At 53.3% G+C, this 18,658-nt stretch overlaps 1 protein-coding gene across 1 annotated transcript in view; it reads right to left on the bottom strand.

The window, feature by feature from the left end:
- STX18 (syntaxin 18) overlaps nt 1-18,658 on the bottom strand; it is a 33,956-nt gene extending 15,298 nt beyond the window's left edge. Inside the window, 6 exon segments of the mRNA XM_076058988.1 lie at nt 464-696; nt 4,120-4,186; nt 4,644-4,721; nt 9,387-9,505; nt 11,179-11,246; nt 18,332-18,658. Of these exon segments, the coding sequence (XP_075915103.1) occupies nt 464-696; nt 4,120-4,186; nt 4,644-4,721; nt 9,387-9,505; nt 11,179-11,246; nt 18,332-18,538 (772 nt within the window). The 5' untranslated portion in view covers nt 18,539-18,658.

Here is an 18,658-nt window from a genome sequence, read left to right on the forward strand (position 1 = left end):
CCATCTACACCATCTACACCACCTCCACCACCACCACCACCACCTCCACCACCACCGCCACCACCTCCACCGCCACCACCTCCACCTACACCACCACCTCCACCACCACCACCACCTCCACCACCACCACCACCTACACCACCTCCACCACCTCCACCACCACCTACACCACCATCTACACCACCTACACCATCTCCTCCACTACCTACACCACCTACACCACCTACAACACCTACACCACCTCCACCACCACCTACACCACCTCCACCACCTACACCACCACCTACACCACCTACACCATCTCCTCCACCACCACCTACACCACCTACACCACCACCACAATCACCACCACCTACACCACCTCCACCACCTCCACCACCTACACCACCTCCACCACCCCCACCACCACCACCACCTCCACCACCACCTCCACCACCTCCACTACCACGACGCTTGCACTCACCCTGAACCCGCCCAGCGGTGGACATGGAGGAGGTCGCGGTGGACGAGGTGGTGGCGGACGAGGTGGAGGTGGAGGAGGACGACGTGTCCTCTGCGTGGGTCACCCCTCCTGAGGTGTCCACCGCCTCTCCGTTGGGGCGAGTCGGTAGTGGAGGTGGCGATGGACTCCTCAAACTCCCCCTCCTCCTCCTCCTCGCTGTCGTCCGCTCCGCACAATCCGGCTCCAGCCTCTCCCTGCAGAGAGAGCACGGTTACAAAACGGCACCGGGGAGGCAAACCCCTGCCTTCTAGACGGTTTCAAACTAAGCAATCGTTGGAAAGATGTTCTGAATCACGCCAAAGATTAAACGAATTTTTTTCAATGGCACAGCATATTTATTCGAGCAGCGATATACCAAACTCTCACATCAGCTTATTTCCCTTCGCACCAACGTTTGTAAACTTCCCTCCACCCCCTCCGCCACCCGGGCAGGTACTCTATGAGCTTTTCATGCCAATTCCTTTGTCAAAGCGTTTTGTTTCCTCTTGGCTGCCTTCACTCCAACGCTGTCCTTTGGACAGCACGGTCCCCCTGCACCTGATGAAGGCCGCTTGCGTTGTGGCCGAAACGTCGGGATTTTTTTTATCGTTTGTTTTTTTAAATTTTTTACCACCTACGTGACTCTACCGAACAGAGCCAAAGAGTATGAACCCCCAACCTCCCCGTGGTGCCGGAGGGCCAACGCTGTGGTGGTAGGGAGAGAGAGAGAGGGCCAATTAAGATTGGCCCTCTCTCTCTCACCCTCACGGCGTCTGTGACCACCACAGCGGCCAGATGGGGGCTCTGGACGGGTGCGAGGGGCTGGTGACCCCTCCACCTTCAATAAATTACCACTAAACCACGTCTAAGATATCTAACTAATAAGAATTGTGCCGGAGGCCCCGGGGGGGACAGGCGTCTATGACGTCTCCTGGCCAAACCCCATTCGGCGGAGCCAGGAGATTGAATCTCTACCCTCGGGGCTACTCCAGAAACAACGAAAAGCCACTTCGTGTGGCCACGTGGAATGTTCGAACGCTCACTGCGGAGGAGAGGCTGCCACTCCTCTGTCGGGAGCTGGACCGGTACCGCCTGGATCTCTGTGGCATTCAGGAGGTCCGGTGGACCGGCTCTGGCTCCTGCCACCATGAGGGGTGGACAGTCCTCTACTCGGGGCAGCAGACTGCCAAACAACAGAGTGTGGCTCTTCTTCTGGACAAAAGAATGAAGGGGGCGTGGGAGCGTGGCGGTGAGGTGTGGGAAGCTGTAAGCCCCAGGCTACTTTGGGCTTGCCTTCCCATCAACCGGAGGCGAGGAGTGGTGGTCGTGGTTACTTATGCCCCCACCGAAGACGAACATCCGTGGAGGGATGCAGGCAAGGCCGATGAGTCAGATGCCTTCTATGACCTCCTGTCACAGGTGCTGACTAAAGTGGCCCCTCGGGATAGAGTCATCTTGTTGGGTGACTTCAATGCCCGAGTTGGTCATGATGCTGGCACCTGGTCTGGAGTGATTGGAGGGCATGGGCCAGATCAGCTCAATAACAACGGTAGGAGGCTGCTAGATTTTTGTGCAGCCCATGGGCTTTTAATTACCAACACGCTGTTCCGGCATCGGCGCATCCACACAACATCATGGATGCATGCCGCGTCCAAGCAAGAACATCTGCTGGACTACATAGTGATGGACCAGCAGATGCGAGCCCATGTCCTTGACACCAGGACTTACCGTGGAGCTGATCTGCCCTCTGACCATCGACTAGTCATCTGGAAGATGCGCCTGCCATTCTTCCACTCCGGTGGTGGGTGTACACCCAGGACCCCATTTAAACCTTTTGTGGCCTGGTCTCAGTTATCTGATGAAAGTTTCAAGCAAGAATTTCATCATCGCTTGTGGCTGGCATCGTCCCCCACTCCTCCTGATGTCGAGGGGAAATGGGCGAGGTTTAGGACTGTGGCTCATGCAGCTGCAATGGCTGCTTTGGGTACATGGTCCAGACCTCCCCAGAGACCCTGGCTGACAGAGGAGGTGTTCAAGCTGGCTGAGAAAAAGCGACAGGCCCACTCTCATCGGCTATAACATCCCACGTCAGAGAATGAGGAGGCTTACTGCAGCCTTCGCTCGGAGGTTCGGAGAGCCGTGAGGCGCTGCAAGGATGGGTGGTGGTCGCGGGTTGCTGAGGAGATGGAGTCTGCCTCAATGGCCCGCAATCACAAATCTCTATGGTACTCCATCAAAAAAGTAACCTGCAGCGCCACACCTATTACCATTATTAGGGGAAAAAACTGTGATCCAATCTCCGACCCCCAGGAACAGGTTTGCAGATTAGCTGAGCATTTCTGTCAGGTCCTGGAGGAGGGGAAATCCCTCAGGCTGGAAAACATCGTGGGACAAAGTGGGGATGACCCTGCTGAGGCTGCGGTGCCTCAAATATTGGAGGAGGAAGTCACCCCCTGTGAGTGGCTGGCTGAGGTGCCATCTGTTGAGGAATTACTGAAGGCGATCCAGAGTCTGCGACCAGGAAAGGCAGCGGGCAGAGATGATCCCCCAAGCGAAATGCTGAGGGAGGGTGGCGTTTGTGCACAAACTGCCCTATATGACATCATAACAACAGTCTGGACCACTGGACGGGTTCCGCAGGATTGGAAGGATGCCCTGGTGGTCCCGCTCTTTAAGAAGAAGGACCGCACAGACTGTAAGGTCCTGGCAAGGATTATTCAACATCGCCTTGCCAGGCACGCTGAGGAGAGGCTTGCAGAGCCCCAATGCGGTTTCAGGAAAGGGCGGTCCTGCACAGATGCCACATTTTCTGTCCGTCTGCTACAGCAGAGGTGTAGGGAATTCCAACAAGACCTACATCTTTGCTTTATTGACCTGGTCAAGGCCTATGATACCATCAGTAGGCCTGGGCTCTGGGTTGTTCTTCGTGCTTTCGGAGTCCCTGACCCTCTGCTCACGATCATTAAGGACCTTCATGAGGGTGAGCGGGCCCGGGTAAAACTACGTGGCCGGGAGTCAGAGCCATTCCCTGTACACATTGGGGTGCGACAGGGATGTCCTCTGGCTCCCACATTATTTAACATCTATTTTGACCACGTAGTTCGTGAAGCCTTTGATAACTGTACCAGAGGAATTTCCATCTGGTACAAATACAATGGGAGGCTGATCGATGCCCGGGTGCGGTCAAGGGATGGCTCCTTATTGATCAACCACGTTATGTATGCCGATGATTTGGTAATTGCCGCTCACTCAGAGGAGGAGTTGGAGACGCTGCTGCTGAGACTGGAGCGTGCCACTAAGAGGTGGGGCCTTACCATCAGCCCCACCAAAACTAAGCACCTACCTGGGTATTTTGTACCATTGGACACTCCACCCTCACAACTCCCAATCGGTGATGGGGCAGTTGTGGAGAGAGTTGGAGAGTTTCCCATACCTGGGAAATGTGCTTATGACCGGCTGCAGTTTAACAGCAGAGGTCTCGCTCCGAATCAGTCGAGCGGCATTATCCTTTCATCGGTTGCGTAACGCCGCTGTGTGGAAGCTGCCCGGTCTGCCGCTCCGCACGAAGCTTCTAGCCGTGTCTGAGTGAGTGAGTTCGCTACCTGGGGTAGCTGTGTCTCTAGCTGCGTGCCACTCACAGGCGTTTACGATCCACCACTCGCTTCACTCGGATGGCTCGCTGCTCCGAGTAGATCCTGCATACAGCTGCGGCGGCATCATTGTCATCAAGTGTTGGTGGTGGTGATGGTAGTGGTGGTGGTAGTGGTGGTGATAATGATGGTGGTCATGATGCTCTTGCTGCTGATGTTGCTGCTGATGATGATGATGTTGTTGATGCTGATGATGTTGCTGATGTTGCTGATGATGAGGATGATGCTGTTGATGTTGTTGATGATGCTGTTGATGATGATGATGCTGATGATGCTGATGATGCTGATGAGGCTGATGAAGATGATGTTGCTGATGAGGCTGATGAAGATGATGTTGCTGATGATGATGTTGATGATGATGCTGATGAAGATGATGTTGCTGATGATGCTGCTGCTGATGATGAGGATGATGATGATGATGTTGATGCTGATGAGGCTGATGAAGATAATGTTGCTGATGATGATGATGCTGATGATGTTGCTGATGCTGATGATGCTGTTGATGCCGTCACCTCTGAGGTAGGACTCGAGGAGTCCCAGCACCGCCTGCCGGTGCAGCCGAGCCTGGACCAGGCTCACCTGGCTCTCAGCTAGACACACACAGCACACGTACAGTACGTACAGTACGTACAGTACACGCACAGTACACATACAGTACACATACAGTACACACACAGTACACACACAGTACACACGCAGTACACGCAGTACACACAGAGTACACACACAGTACACACAGTACACACACAGTACACACAGTACACGCAGTACACGCAGTACACACAGTACACACACAGTACGTACAGTACGTACAGTGCGCATACGGTACACACAGTACACACAGTACACGCAGTACACACAGTGTACACACAGCACATACAGTACATACAGTGCACACAGTACATACAGTACATACAGTACACACAGCACACACAGTAGACACAGTACATGCAGTACACACAGTACATATACAGTACATACAGTGCGCACACAGTACACAGTCCACACAGTACACGCAGTACACACAGTACACGCAGTACACACAGCACACACACTACATACAGCACATACAGTACACACAGTACGTACAGTACACACAGCACACACAGTACACACAGTACGTACAGTACACACAGTACACACAGTACACGCAGTACACACAGCACACACACTACACACAGCACGTACAGTACACACAGCACACACAGTACGTACAGTACACACAGCACACACAGTACACACAGTACGTACAGTACACACAGTAAACACAGTACACGCAGTACACGCAGTACACACAGTACACACAGCACACGCAGTACACGCAGTACATGCAGTACACGCAGTACACACACAGTACACACAGTACACACACAGTACACACAGTCCACACAGTACACACAGTCCACACAGTACACACAGTACACACAGTCCACACAGTACACACACAGTACACACACAGTACACACACAGTACACACAGTACATATACAGTACATACAGTGCACACACAGTACACGCAGTACATACAGTACACGCAGTGAATACAGTACACGCAGTACATACAGTACAAACCGTGCATACAGTACACACAGCGCACACAGCACATACAGTTCACACAGTACGCACAGCACACATACAGTGCATACAGTACGTGCAGTGCATACAGTACACACAGTACACGCAGTACATACAGTTCACACAGCGCACATACATTGTGTACAGTGCACCACGCATACAGTACATACAGTGCATACGGTGCGTGCACGCACAGCACATACAGTATGCACAGTGAGTGCCGTGCACGCCCAGTGTGTACAGTATATACAGCGTGTACAGTGCATACAGTGCGCACATACAGTACATACAGTTCACGCAGTGGATGCATACAGTACATATGCGGTGCATACAGTGCATGCATGCAATATATATGTGTGTCTGTGTCTCTCTCACCGTGTCTCTGTGTCTGTGTCTCTCTCACCGTGTCTCTGTGTCTGTCTCTCTCACCGTGGACTTTGAGAGCGTGGATAGACTCGGCACAAGTCCGCATGTACGTTTGTGTGTCTGTGTCTCTCTCCCCGTGTCTCTGTGTTTCTGTGTCTCTCTCACCGTGTTTCCGTGTCTCTGTCTCGCTGTCTCTGTGTCTCTGTCTCTCTCCCCCCGTGTCTCTATGTCTCTGTGTCTCTCTCCCCGTGTGTCTGTCTCTCTCACCGTGTTTCTGTGTCTCTCTCCCCGTGTCTGTGTCTCTGTCTCTCTCCCCGTGTCTCTGGGTCTCTGTGTCTCTCTCACCGTGTCTCTGGGTCTCTGTGTCTCTCTCACCGTGTCTCTGTGTCTCTGTGTCTCACCGTGGACTTTGAGAGCGTGGATGGACTCGGCACAAGTCCGCATGTACGTCTGTGTGTCTGTGTCTCTCTCACCGTGTCTCTGTGTCTCTGTGTCTCTCTCACCGTGTCTCTGTGTCTGTGTCTCTGTGTCTGTGTCTATGTCTCTGTGTCTGTGTCTCTCTCACCGTGGACTTTGAGAGCGTGGATGGACTCGGCACAAGTCCGCATGTACGTCTGTGTGTCTGTGTCTCTCTCACCGTGTCTCTGTGTCTCTGTGTCTCTCTCACCGTGTCTCTGTGTCTGTGTCTCTGTGTCTGTGTCTATGTCTCTGTGTCTGTGTCTCTCTCACCGTGGACTTTGAGAGCGTGGATGGACTTGGCACAAGTCCGCATGTATGTCTATGTGTCTGTGTCTCTCTCACCGTGTCTCTGTGTCTCTCTCACCGTGTCTCTGTGTCTGTGTCTCTGTGTCTGTGTCTATGTCTCTGTGTCTGTGTCTCTCTCACCGTGGACTTTGAGAGCGTGGATGGACTCAGCACAAGTCCGCATGTACGTCTGTGTGTCTGTGTCTCTGTGTCTCTGTGTCTCACCGTGGACTTTGAGAGCGTGGATGGACTCAGCACAAGTCCGCATGTACGTCTGTGTGTCTGTGTCTCTCTCACCGTGTCTCTGTGTCTCTCTCACCGTGTCTCTGTGTCTGTGTCTCTGTGTCTGTGTCTATGTCTCTGTGTCTGTGTCTCTCTCACCGTGGACTTTGAGAGCGTGGATGGACTCAGCACAAGTCCGCATGTACGTCTGTGTGTCTGTGTCTCTCTCCCCGTGTCTCTGGGTCTCTGTGTCTCTCTCACCGTGTCTCTGGGTCTCTGTGTCTCACCGTGGACTTTGAGAGCGTGGATGGACTCGGCACAAGTCCGCATGTACGTCTGTGTGTCTGTGTCTCTGTGTCTCTGTGTCTCTGTGTCTCTCTCCCCGTGTCTCTGTGTGTCTCTCTCACCGTGGACTTTGAGAGCGTGGATGGACTCGGCACAAGTCCGCATGTACGTCTGTGTGTCTGTGTCTCTCTCACCGTGTCTCTGTGTCTGTGTCTGTGTCTCTGTGTCTCTGTGTCTCACCGTGGACTTTGAGAGCGTGGATGGACTCAGCACAAGTCCGCATGTACGTCTGTGTGTCTGTGTCTCTCTCACCGTGTCTCTGTGTGTCTGTGTCTCTGTCTGTCTGTGTCTCTCTCCCCGTGTCTCTGTGTCTGTGTGTCTCTCCCCGTGTCTCTGTGTCTCTGTGTCTCTCTCACCGTGTCTCTGTGTCTGTGTCTCTGTGTCTGTGTCTATGTCTCTGTGTCTGTGTCTCTCTCACCGTGGACTTTGAGAGCGTGGATGGACTCAGCACAAGTCCGCATGTAGGTCTGTGTGTCTGTGTCTCTCTCACCGTGTCTCTGTGTCTGTGTGTCTGTGTGTCTGTGTCTCTCTCCCCGTGTCTCACCGTGGACTTTGAGAGCGTGGATGGACTCAGCACAAGTCCGCATGTACGTCTGTGTGTCTGTGTCTCTCTCACCGTGTCTCTGTGTCTGTGTGTCTGTGTGTCTGTGTCTCTGTGTCTCACCGTGGACTGTGAGAGCGTGGATGGACTCAGCACAAGTCCGCATGTACGTCTGTGTGTCTGTGTCTCTCTCTGTGTGTCTGTGTCTCTCTCACCGTGTCTCTGTGTCTCTGTGTCTCACCGTGGACTTTGAGAGCGTGGATGGACTCGGCACAAGTCCGCATGTACGTCTGTGTGTCTGTGTCTCTCTCACCGTGTCTCTGTGTCTGTGTCTGTGTCTCTGTGTCTCTGTGTCTCACCGTGGACTTTGAGAGCGTGGATGGACTCAGCACAAGTCCGCATGTACGTCTGTGTCTCTGTGTCTCTCTCCCCGTGTCTCTGTGTCTCTGTGTCTCTCTCCCAGTGTCTCTGTGTCTCTCTCACCGTGTCTCTGTGTCTCTCTCACCGTGGACTTTGAGAGCGTGGATGGACTCAGCACAAGTCCGCATGTACGTCTGTGTGTCTGTGTCTCTCTCACCGTGTCTCTGTGTCTCTCTCACCGTGTCTCTGTGTCTCTGTGTCTGTGTCTCTCTCTGTGTGTCTGTGTGTCTGTGTCTCACCGTGGACTTTGAGAGCGTGGATGGACTCAGCACAAGTCCGCATGTACGTCTGTGTGTCTGTGTCTCTCTCTGTGTGTCTGTGTCTCTCTCACCGTGTCTCTGTGTCTCTGTGTCTGTGTCTATGTCTCTGTGTCTGTGTCTCTCTCACCGTGTCTCTGTGTCTCACCGTGGACTTTGAGAGCGTGGATGGACTCAGCACAAGTCCGCATGTACGTCTGTGTGTCTGTGTCTCTCTTACCGTGTCTCTGTGTCTATGTCTCTGTGTGTCTGTGTCTCACCGTGGACTTTGAGAGCGTGGATGGACTCGGCACAAGTCCGCATGTACGTCTGTGTGTCTGTGTCTCTCTCACCGTGTCTCTGTGTCTCTCTGTGTCTGTGTCTCACCGTGGACTTTGAGAGCGTGGATGGACTCAGCACAAGTCCGCATGTACGTCTGTGTGTCTGTGTCTCTCTCACCGTGTCTCTGTGTCTCTCTGTGTCTGTGTCTCACCGTGGACTTTGAGAGCGTGGATGGACTCAGCACAAGTCCGCATGTACATCTGTGTGTCTGTGTCTCTCTCACCGTGTCTCTGTGTGTCTGTGTCTCACCGTGGACTTTGAGAGCGTGGATGGACTCAGCACAAGTCCGCATGTACGTCTGTGTGTCTGTGTCTCTGTGTCTCTGTGTCTCTCTCCCCGTGTCTCTGTGTGTCTCTCTCACCATGGACTTTGAGAGCGTGGATGGACTCAGCACAAGTCCGCATGTACGTCTGTGTGTCTGTGTCTCTCTCACCGTGTCTCTGTGTCTGTGTCTCTGTGTCTCACCGTGGACTTTGAGAGCGTGGATGGACTCAGCACAAGTCCGCATGTACGTCTGTGCATCCCTGTCGATGTTGTCGCGGTCGGCATCCGTCATGGAGTCCGGCTTGCCATCGGTCACCAAGCTGCATCATCATCATCATCATCAGCAGCAGCATCAGCAGCAGCATCATCATCAGCAGCAGCATCATCATCAGTAGCATCATCATCAGTAGCAGCAGCAGCATCATCATCATCAGCAGCATCATCATCATCAGCAGCAGCAGCATCAACATCATCAGCAGCAGCAGAAGCAGCATCATCATCATCAGCAGCATCATCATCAGCATCATCATCATCAGCATCATCATCATCATCAGCATCATCATCATCAGCAGCAGCATCATCATCATCAGCAGCAGCAGCATCATCAGCAGCATCATCATTAGTAGCAGCAGCAGCATCATCATCATCAGCAGCATCATCAACAGCATCATCATCATCATCAGCAGCATCATCAGCAGCAGCATCATCATCAGTAGCAGCAGCAGCATCATCATCAGCAGCAGAAGCAGCATCATCATCAGCAGCATCATCATCATTATCATCATCATCAGCAGCAGCATCATCACCATCAGCAGCATCATCAGCAGCATCATCATCAGCATCATCATCATCATCAGCAGCATCATCATAAGCATCATCATCATCAGCATCATCATCAGCATCATCATCATCATCAGCAGCATCATCATCAGCAGCATCATCAGCAGCAGCATCAGCAGCAGCATCATCATCAGCATCATCATCAGCATCATCATCATCAGCAGCAGCAGCATCATCAGCATCATCATCATCAGCATCATCATCATCATCATCAGCAGCAGCATCATCATCATCAGCATCATCAGCAGCAGCAGCATCATCAGCATCAGCAGCAGCATCCTCAGCAGCATCATCAGCATCATCATCAACAGCATCATCATCATCATCAGCAGCAGCATCATCAACAGCATCATCATCATCATCAGCAGCAGCATCATCATCATCAGCATCATCATCAGCAGCAGCAGCATCATCAGCAGCAGCAGCAGCATCATCAGCAGCATCATCATCAGCAGCAGCATCATCATCATCATCAGCAGCATCATCAGCAGCATCATCAGCAGCATCATCAGCAACATCATCAGCAGCATCATCAGCATCATCATCAGTAGCATCATCATCAGCATCATCAGCAGCATCATCAGCAGCAGGATCATCATCAGCAGCAGCATCATCATCAGCAGCATCATCAGCATCATCATCATCAGCACCATCACCATCAGCAGCAGCATCAGCAGCATCATCAGCAGCATCATCAGCAGCAGCATCATCAGCAGCAGCAGCATCATCATCAGCAGCATCATCATCATCAGCAGCAGCATCATCAGCAGCATCAGCAGTACCATCATCATCATCAGCAGCATCATCAGCATCATCATCATGAGCATCATCATCATCACTACCATCATCACCACCACTGCCATAATCACCAAAACCACTACCACCATCATCATCATCACCACTACACCATCACCACCATCATCATCATCAAGACCGTTATCACCACAATCACCACCGTCACCACCGTCACCACCATCACCACCACCACCACCATCACCACCACCATCACCACCACCACCATCACCACCACCACCAACATCATCACCACCGTCACCACCACCATCACCACCACCATCACCACCATCAACACCACCACCACCATCACCACCATCACCACCATCAACACCACCACCACCATCACCACCACCGTCACCTGTTAGCGCTGAGATACGCCTTGCGATGTTGCATCAGGAAGTCTCGAAGCTTGGTAATGTTCCCAGCCTGCAACCATCACCACCAACATCACCATCATCACCATCATCACCAACATCACCAACATCACCATCATCAACATCATCATCACCAACATCACCAACATCACCATCATCAACATCAACATCATCACCAACATCACCATCATCAGCATCAACATCACAATCACCAACATCATCACTAACATCAACATCATCATCATCACCACCACCACCACCAACAACATCACCATCAACACCATCACCAACATCACCATCAACATCATCATCACCACCACCACCAACAACATCACCATCAACACCATCACCAACATCAACATCACCATCATCACCATCACCAACATCACCAACATCACCAACATCACCAACATCACCAACATCACCATCACAATCACCAACATCAACATCACCATCAACATCATCACTAACATCACCATCACCATCACCAACATCACCAACATCACCATCACCAACATCACCAACATCACCAACATCACCATCACCAACATCACCATCACCAACATCACCATCAACACCACCACCATCACCACCATCACCAACATCACCACCACCATCACCAACATCACCACCACCATCACCAACATCACCACCACCATCACCAACATCACCATCACTAACATCACCAACATCACCATCACTAACATCACCAACATCACCAACACCAACATCACCAACATCACCATCAACACCAACATCACCAACATCACCATCAACACCATCACCAACATCACCATCACCACCATCACCATCAACACCATCACCAACATCACCATCACCACCATCACCATCAACACCATCACCAACATCACCATCACCAATATCACCATCAACACCATCACCAACATCACCAACACCATCACCAACATCACCATCAACACCATCATCACCAACATCACCATCAACACCACCAACAACATCACCATCAACACCACCACCATCAACACCACCACCATCAACACCACCAACAACATCACCATCAACACCACCACCATCAACAACATCACTAACATCACCACCACCATCACCAACATCACCATCAACACCATCACCAACATCACCACCACCATAAACACCACCACCATCAACACCATAATCACCAACATCACCATCACCATCAAGACCATCACCAACATCACCACCACCATAAACACCACCACCATCAACACCATAATCACCAACATCACCATCAACACCATCATCACCAACATCACCATCACCACCATCACCACCAACACCACCACCATCAACACCATCATCAGTGAGTGGTAGTGAGTGTTAGTCAGTGGGTAGGTGAGGGAGTGGTTAGGTAAATGAGTGGGTGGGTGGGTAGGTGGGTGGGTAGGTGAGTGAGTGGGTAGGTGAGTGAGTGGGTAGAAGAGTGAGTGGGTAGGTGAGTCAGTGGGTAGATGAGTGAGTGGGTAGGTGAGTGAGTGGTTAGGCGAGTTAATTGGTAGGTGAGTTAATGGGTAGGTGAGTTAATGGGTAGGTGAGTGGGGAGGTGAATGAGTGGGTAGGAGGGAGGGTGAGTGAGTGGTTAGGTGAGTGGTTAGCTAAGTGGGTGGGTAGGTGAGTGAGTGGGTGAAGGAGTGGGTGGGTGAATGAGTGGGTGAATGAGTGGGTAGGAGGGAGGGTGAGTGAGTGGTTAGGTGAGTGGTTAGCTAAGTGGGTGGGTGAATGAGTGGGTGGGTGAGTGTGTCAGTGATTATGTTAATGAGTGTGCCAGGGAGTGTACCAATGAGTGTCAATGATTATGTGAGTGAGTGTGTCAGTGATTATGTGAGTGTGTCAGTGATTATGTGAGTGAGTGTGTCAGTGATTATGTGAGTGAGTGTGTCAGTGATTATGTGGGTGAGTGTGTCAGTGATTATGTGAGTGAGTGGGTCAGTGATTATGTGAGTGTGTGAGTCAGTGATTATGTGAGTGTGTCAGTGATTATGTGAGTGAGTCAGTGATTATGTGTGTCAGTGATTATGTGAGTGTGTCAGTGATTGAGTGAGTGAGCCAGCCACTCACCACCACCCTCACCACCCACCACCACCTTCACCACCACTCACCACCTACACTCACCACCAACACCCTCAGCAAAACCCACCGACTCACCACCTACACTCACCACCACTCACCCTCACCACCGACCACTGCCCACCACTCACCACCACCATCACCACAACCCTCACCACCACCCTCACCACTAACCACCACCCTCACCACTCACCATCACCCTCACCACTCACCACCACCCTCACCACTCACCACAACCCTCACCACTCACCACCACCCTCACCACCCTCACCACCCTCACCACCCTCACCACACTCACCACCACCCTCACCACTCACCACAACCCTCACCACTCACCACCACCCTCACCACCTTCACCACCACCACCCTCACCACTCACCACCACCACTCACCACCTCCTTCACCACCCTCACCACTCACCACCAACACTCACCACTCACCACAACCCTCACCACTCACCACCACTCACCACCACCCTCACCACTCACCACTCACCACCACCCTCACCAATAACCACAACCCTCACCACTCACCACCACTCACCACCACCACCAACACAACCCTCAACCACTCACCACCATCATCAACACTCACCACTCACCACCACCCTCAACACCCTCACCACTAACCACTCACCACCACTCTCACCACTCACCACAACCCACACCACTCACCACCACCCTCACCACACTCACCACTCACCACAACCCTCACCACTCACCACCACCATCAACACTCACACTCACCACTCACCACCACCCTCACCACCACTCACCACCACCATCAACACTCACACTCACCACTCACCACCACCCTCACCACTCACCACCACCCTCACCACTCACTACCCTCACCACTCACCACCACCACTCACCACTCACCACCCTCACCACTCACCACCACCACCCTCACCACCACCCTCACCAATCACCACAACCCTCACCACAACCCTCACCACCCTCACCACTCACCACCACTCACCACAACCCTCACCACACTCACCACCACCCTCACCACTCACCACCACCCTCACCACAACACTGACCACCACCACCACTCACCACCACCCTCACCACTCACCACCACCACTCACCACCACTCACCACAACACTCACCACTCGCCCACACCACCACCACTCACCACCACCCTCACCACTCACCACCACCACTCACCCTCACCACTCACCACAACACTCACCCTCACCACTCACCACCACCACCACCACTCACCACCACTCACCCTCACCACCACCCGCACCACCGCCACCACTCACCACCACTCACCCTCACCACCACCCTCACCACTCACCACCACCCTCACCACCCTCACCACTCACCACCACTCATCACCACTCACCACAACACTCACCCTCACCCCTCACCACTCACCACCACTCACCCTCACCACTCACCACCACCTTCAACACAACCCTCACCACTCACCACAACACTCACCCTCACCACTCACCACCACTCACCCTCACCACTCACCACCACTCACCACAATCACCACCACTCACCACCACTCACCCTCACCACAACACTCACCCTCACCACCACTCACCCTCACCACACTCACACTCACCACTCACCACTACCACTCACCCTCACCACACTCACCACTACCACTCACCACCACCTTCAACACAACCCTCACCACTCACCACAACACTCACCCTCACCACTCACAACCCTCACCACTCACCACCACTCACCACCACACCCACCCTCACCACAACACTCACTACCACTCACCACTCACCCACACCACCACCCTCACCACAACACTCACCCTCACCCTCTCACCCTCACCACTCACCACCACCACTCACCACCACAACCCTCACCACCCTCACCACTCACCACACTCACCACAACCCTCACCACCACCTCTCACCACACTCACCACCACAACACTCACCACCACTCACCACTCACCACCACCCTCACCACCACCCTCACCACAACACTCACCACAACACTCACCCTCACCACTCACCACCACTCACCACAACACTCACCACTCACACTCACCACTCACACTCACCACAACACTCACCACTCACACTCACCACAACACTCACCCTCACCACTCACCACACTCACCACAACCCTCACCACCACCTCTCACCACACTCACCACCACAACACTCACCACCACCCTCACCACAACACTCACCACTCACACTCACCACAACACTCACCACAACACTCACCACCACACTCACCACTCACACTCACCACTCACACTCACCACCACACTCACCACTCACCACAACACTCACCACTCACACTCACCACAACACTCACCACTCACACTCACCACAACACTCACCACAACACTCACCACTCACACTCACCACAACACTCACCACTCACACTCACCACAACACTCACCACAACACTCACCACTCACACTCACCACAACACTCACCACTCACACTCACCACAACACTCACCACTCACACTCACCACAACACTCACCACTCACACTCACCACAACACTCACCACAACACTCACCACAACACTCACCACAACACTCACCACTCACACTCACCACAACACTCACCACTCACACTCACCACAACCCTCACCACTCACCACAACACTCACACTCACCACAACACTCACCACAACACTCACACTCACCACAACACTCACCACTCACACTCACCACAACACTCACCACTCACACTCACCACAACACTCACCACTCACACTCACCACAACACTCACCACTCACACTCACCACAACACTCACCACTCACACTCACCACAACACTCACCACTCACACTCACCACAACACTCACCACAACACTCACCACCACACTCACCACAACACTCACCACAACACTCACCACTCACACTCACCACAACACCCACCACTCACACTCACCACAACCCTCACCACTCACCACAACACTCACACTCACCACAACACTCACCACACTCACCCTCACCACTCACCACAACACTCACCACAACACTCACCACAACACTCACCACAACACTCACCACAACCCTCACCACTCACCACACTCACCACAACCCTCACCACTCACCCTCACCACTCACCACCCTCACCACTCACCACCCTCACCACCCTCACCACTCACACTCACCACAACACTCACCACTCACCACAACACTCACCACTCACACTCACCACCACACTCACCACAACACTCACCACACTCACCCTTACCACTCACACTCACCACAACACTCACCACTCACACTCACCACAACACTCACCACTCCCACTCACCACAACACTCACCACTCACACTCACCACAACACTCACCACAACCCTCACCACTCACCACAACACTCACCACAACACTCACCCTCACCACTCACCACCACCCTCACCACTCACACTCACCACAACACTCACCCTCACCACTCACCACAACACTCACCACTCACCCTCACCACTCACCACAACACTCACCACTCACCCTCACCACTCACCACAACACTCACCACTCACACTCACCACCACCCTCACCACTCACCACCACCCTCACCACTCACCACACTCACCACAACCCTCACCACTCACCCTCACCACTCACCACCCTCACCACTCACCACCCTCACCACCCTCACCACTCACACTCACCACAACACTCACCACTCACCACAACACTCACCACTCACACTCACCACCACACTCACCACAACACTCACCACAACACTCACCACACTCACCCTCACCACTCACACTCACCACAACACTCACCACAACACTCACCACTCCCACTCACCACAACACTCACCACTCCCACTCACCACTCACACTCACCACAACACTCACCACTCACACTCACCACTCACACTCACCACTCACACTCACCACAACACTCACCACTCACACTCACCACAACACTCACCACAACCCTCACCACTCACCACAACACTCACCACAACACTCACCCTCACCACTCACCACCACCCTCACCACTCACACTCACCACAACACTCACCCTCACCACTCACCACAACACTCACCACTCACCCTCACCACTCACCACAACACTCACCACTCACACTCACCACAACACTCACCCTCACCACTCACCACAACACTCACCACTCACCCTCACCACTCACCACAACACTCACCACTCACCCTCACCACTCACCACAACACTCACCACTCACACTCACCACCACCCTCACCACTCACCACCACCCTCACCACTCACCACACTCACCACAACCCTCACCACTCACCCTCACCACTCACCACCCTCACCACTCACCACCCTCACCACCCTCACCACTCACACTCACCACAACACTCACCACTCACCACAACACTCACCACTCACACTCACCACCACACTCACCACAACACTCACCACACTCACCCTCACCACTCACACTCACCACAACACTCACCACAACACTCACCACTCCCACTCACCACAACACTCACCACTCCCACTCACCACTCACACTCACCACAACACTCACCACTCACACTCACCACTCACACTCACCACTCACACTCACCACAACCCTCACCACTCACCACAACACTCACCACAACACTCACCCTCACCACTCACCACCACCCTCACCACTCACACTCACCACAACACTCACCCTCACCACTCACCACAACACTCACCACTCACCCTCACCACTCACCACAACACTCACCACTCACACTCACCACAACACTCACCACTCACACTCACCACAACACTCACCACAACCCTCACCACTCACCACAACACTCACCACAACACTCACCCTCACCACTCACCACCACCCTCACCACTCACACTCACCACAACACTCACCCTCACCACTCACCACAACACTCACCACTCACCCTCACCACTCACCACAACACTCACCACTCACCCTCACCACTCACCACAACACTCACCACTCACACTCACCACCACCCTCACCAATCACCACCACCCTCACCACTCACCACACTCACCACAACCCTCACCACTCACCACCACCCTCACCACTCACCACCCTCACCACTCACCCTCACCACTCACCACCCTCACCACCACTCACCACGTCTCTCGCCCTGACAGCGAAGTCTCCGCGCGGCCTACCCCGCGCGAGGAGTGAAGCCTCCCCCTTTGCCTGAGCCGCCGCCGCCGCCGCCGCCGCCTCCTCAGGAGGCCCCCCGGCGGGCTCCGCGTGGGCGAGCAGGGCCCGCTCGCGAGAGCGAATCGCCTTGACGGAGGCGCGGAACGCCGCGGTGAGGTTGGTAGCCATCGCGAGAGAGAAAGAGGAGAGAGAGGAGAGAGAGAGATGAGAGAGAGATAATAGAACTTCAAGACGCCTTCATCATCGTCATCATCGTCGTTGATATATCGTAATAAATTATGTTAATTA

This window comes from Petromyzon marinus (assembly GCF_048934315.1).
Source record: "Petromyzon marinus isolate PM22_M1 ecotype Great Lakes invasive population chromosome 83 unlocalized genomic scaffold, UKy_Petmar_22M1.pri1.0 chr83_unloc.3, whole genome shotgun sequence".
Lineage (NCBI taxonomy): Eukaryota > Metazoa > Chordata > Hyperoartia > Petromyzontiformes > Petromyzontidae > Petromyzon > Petromyzon marinus.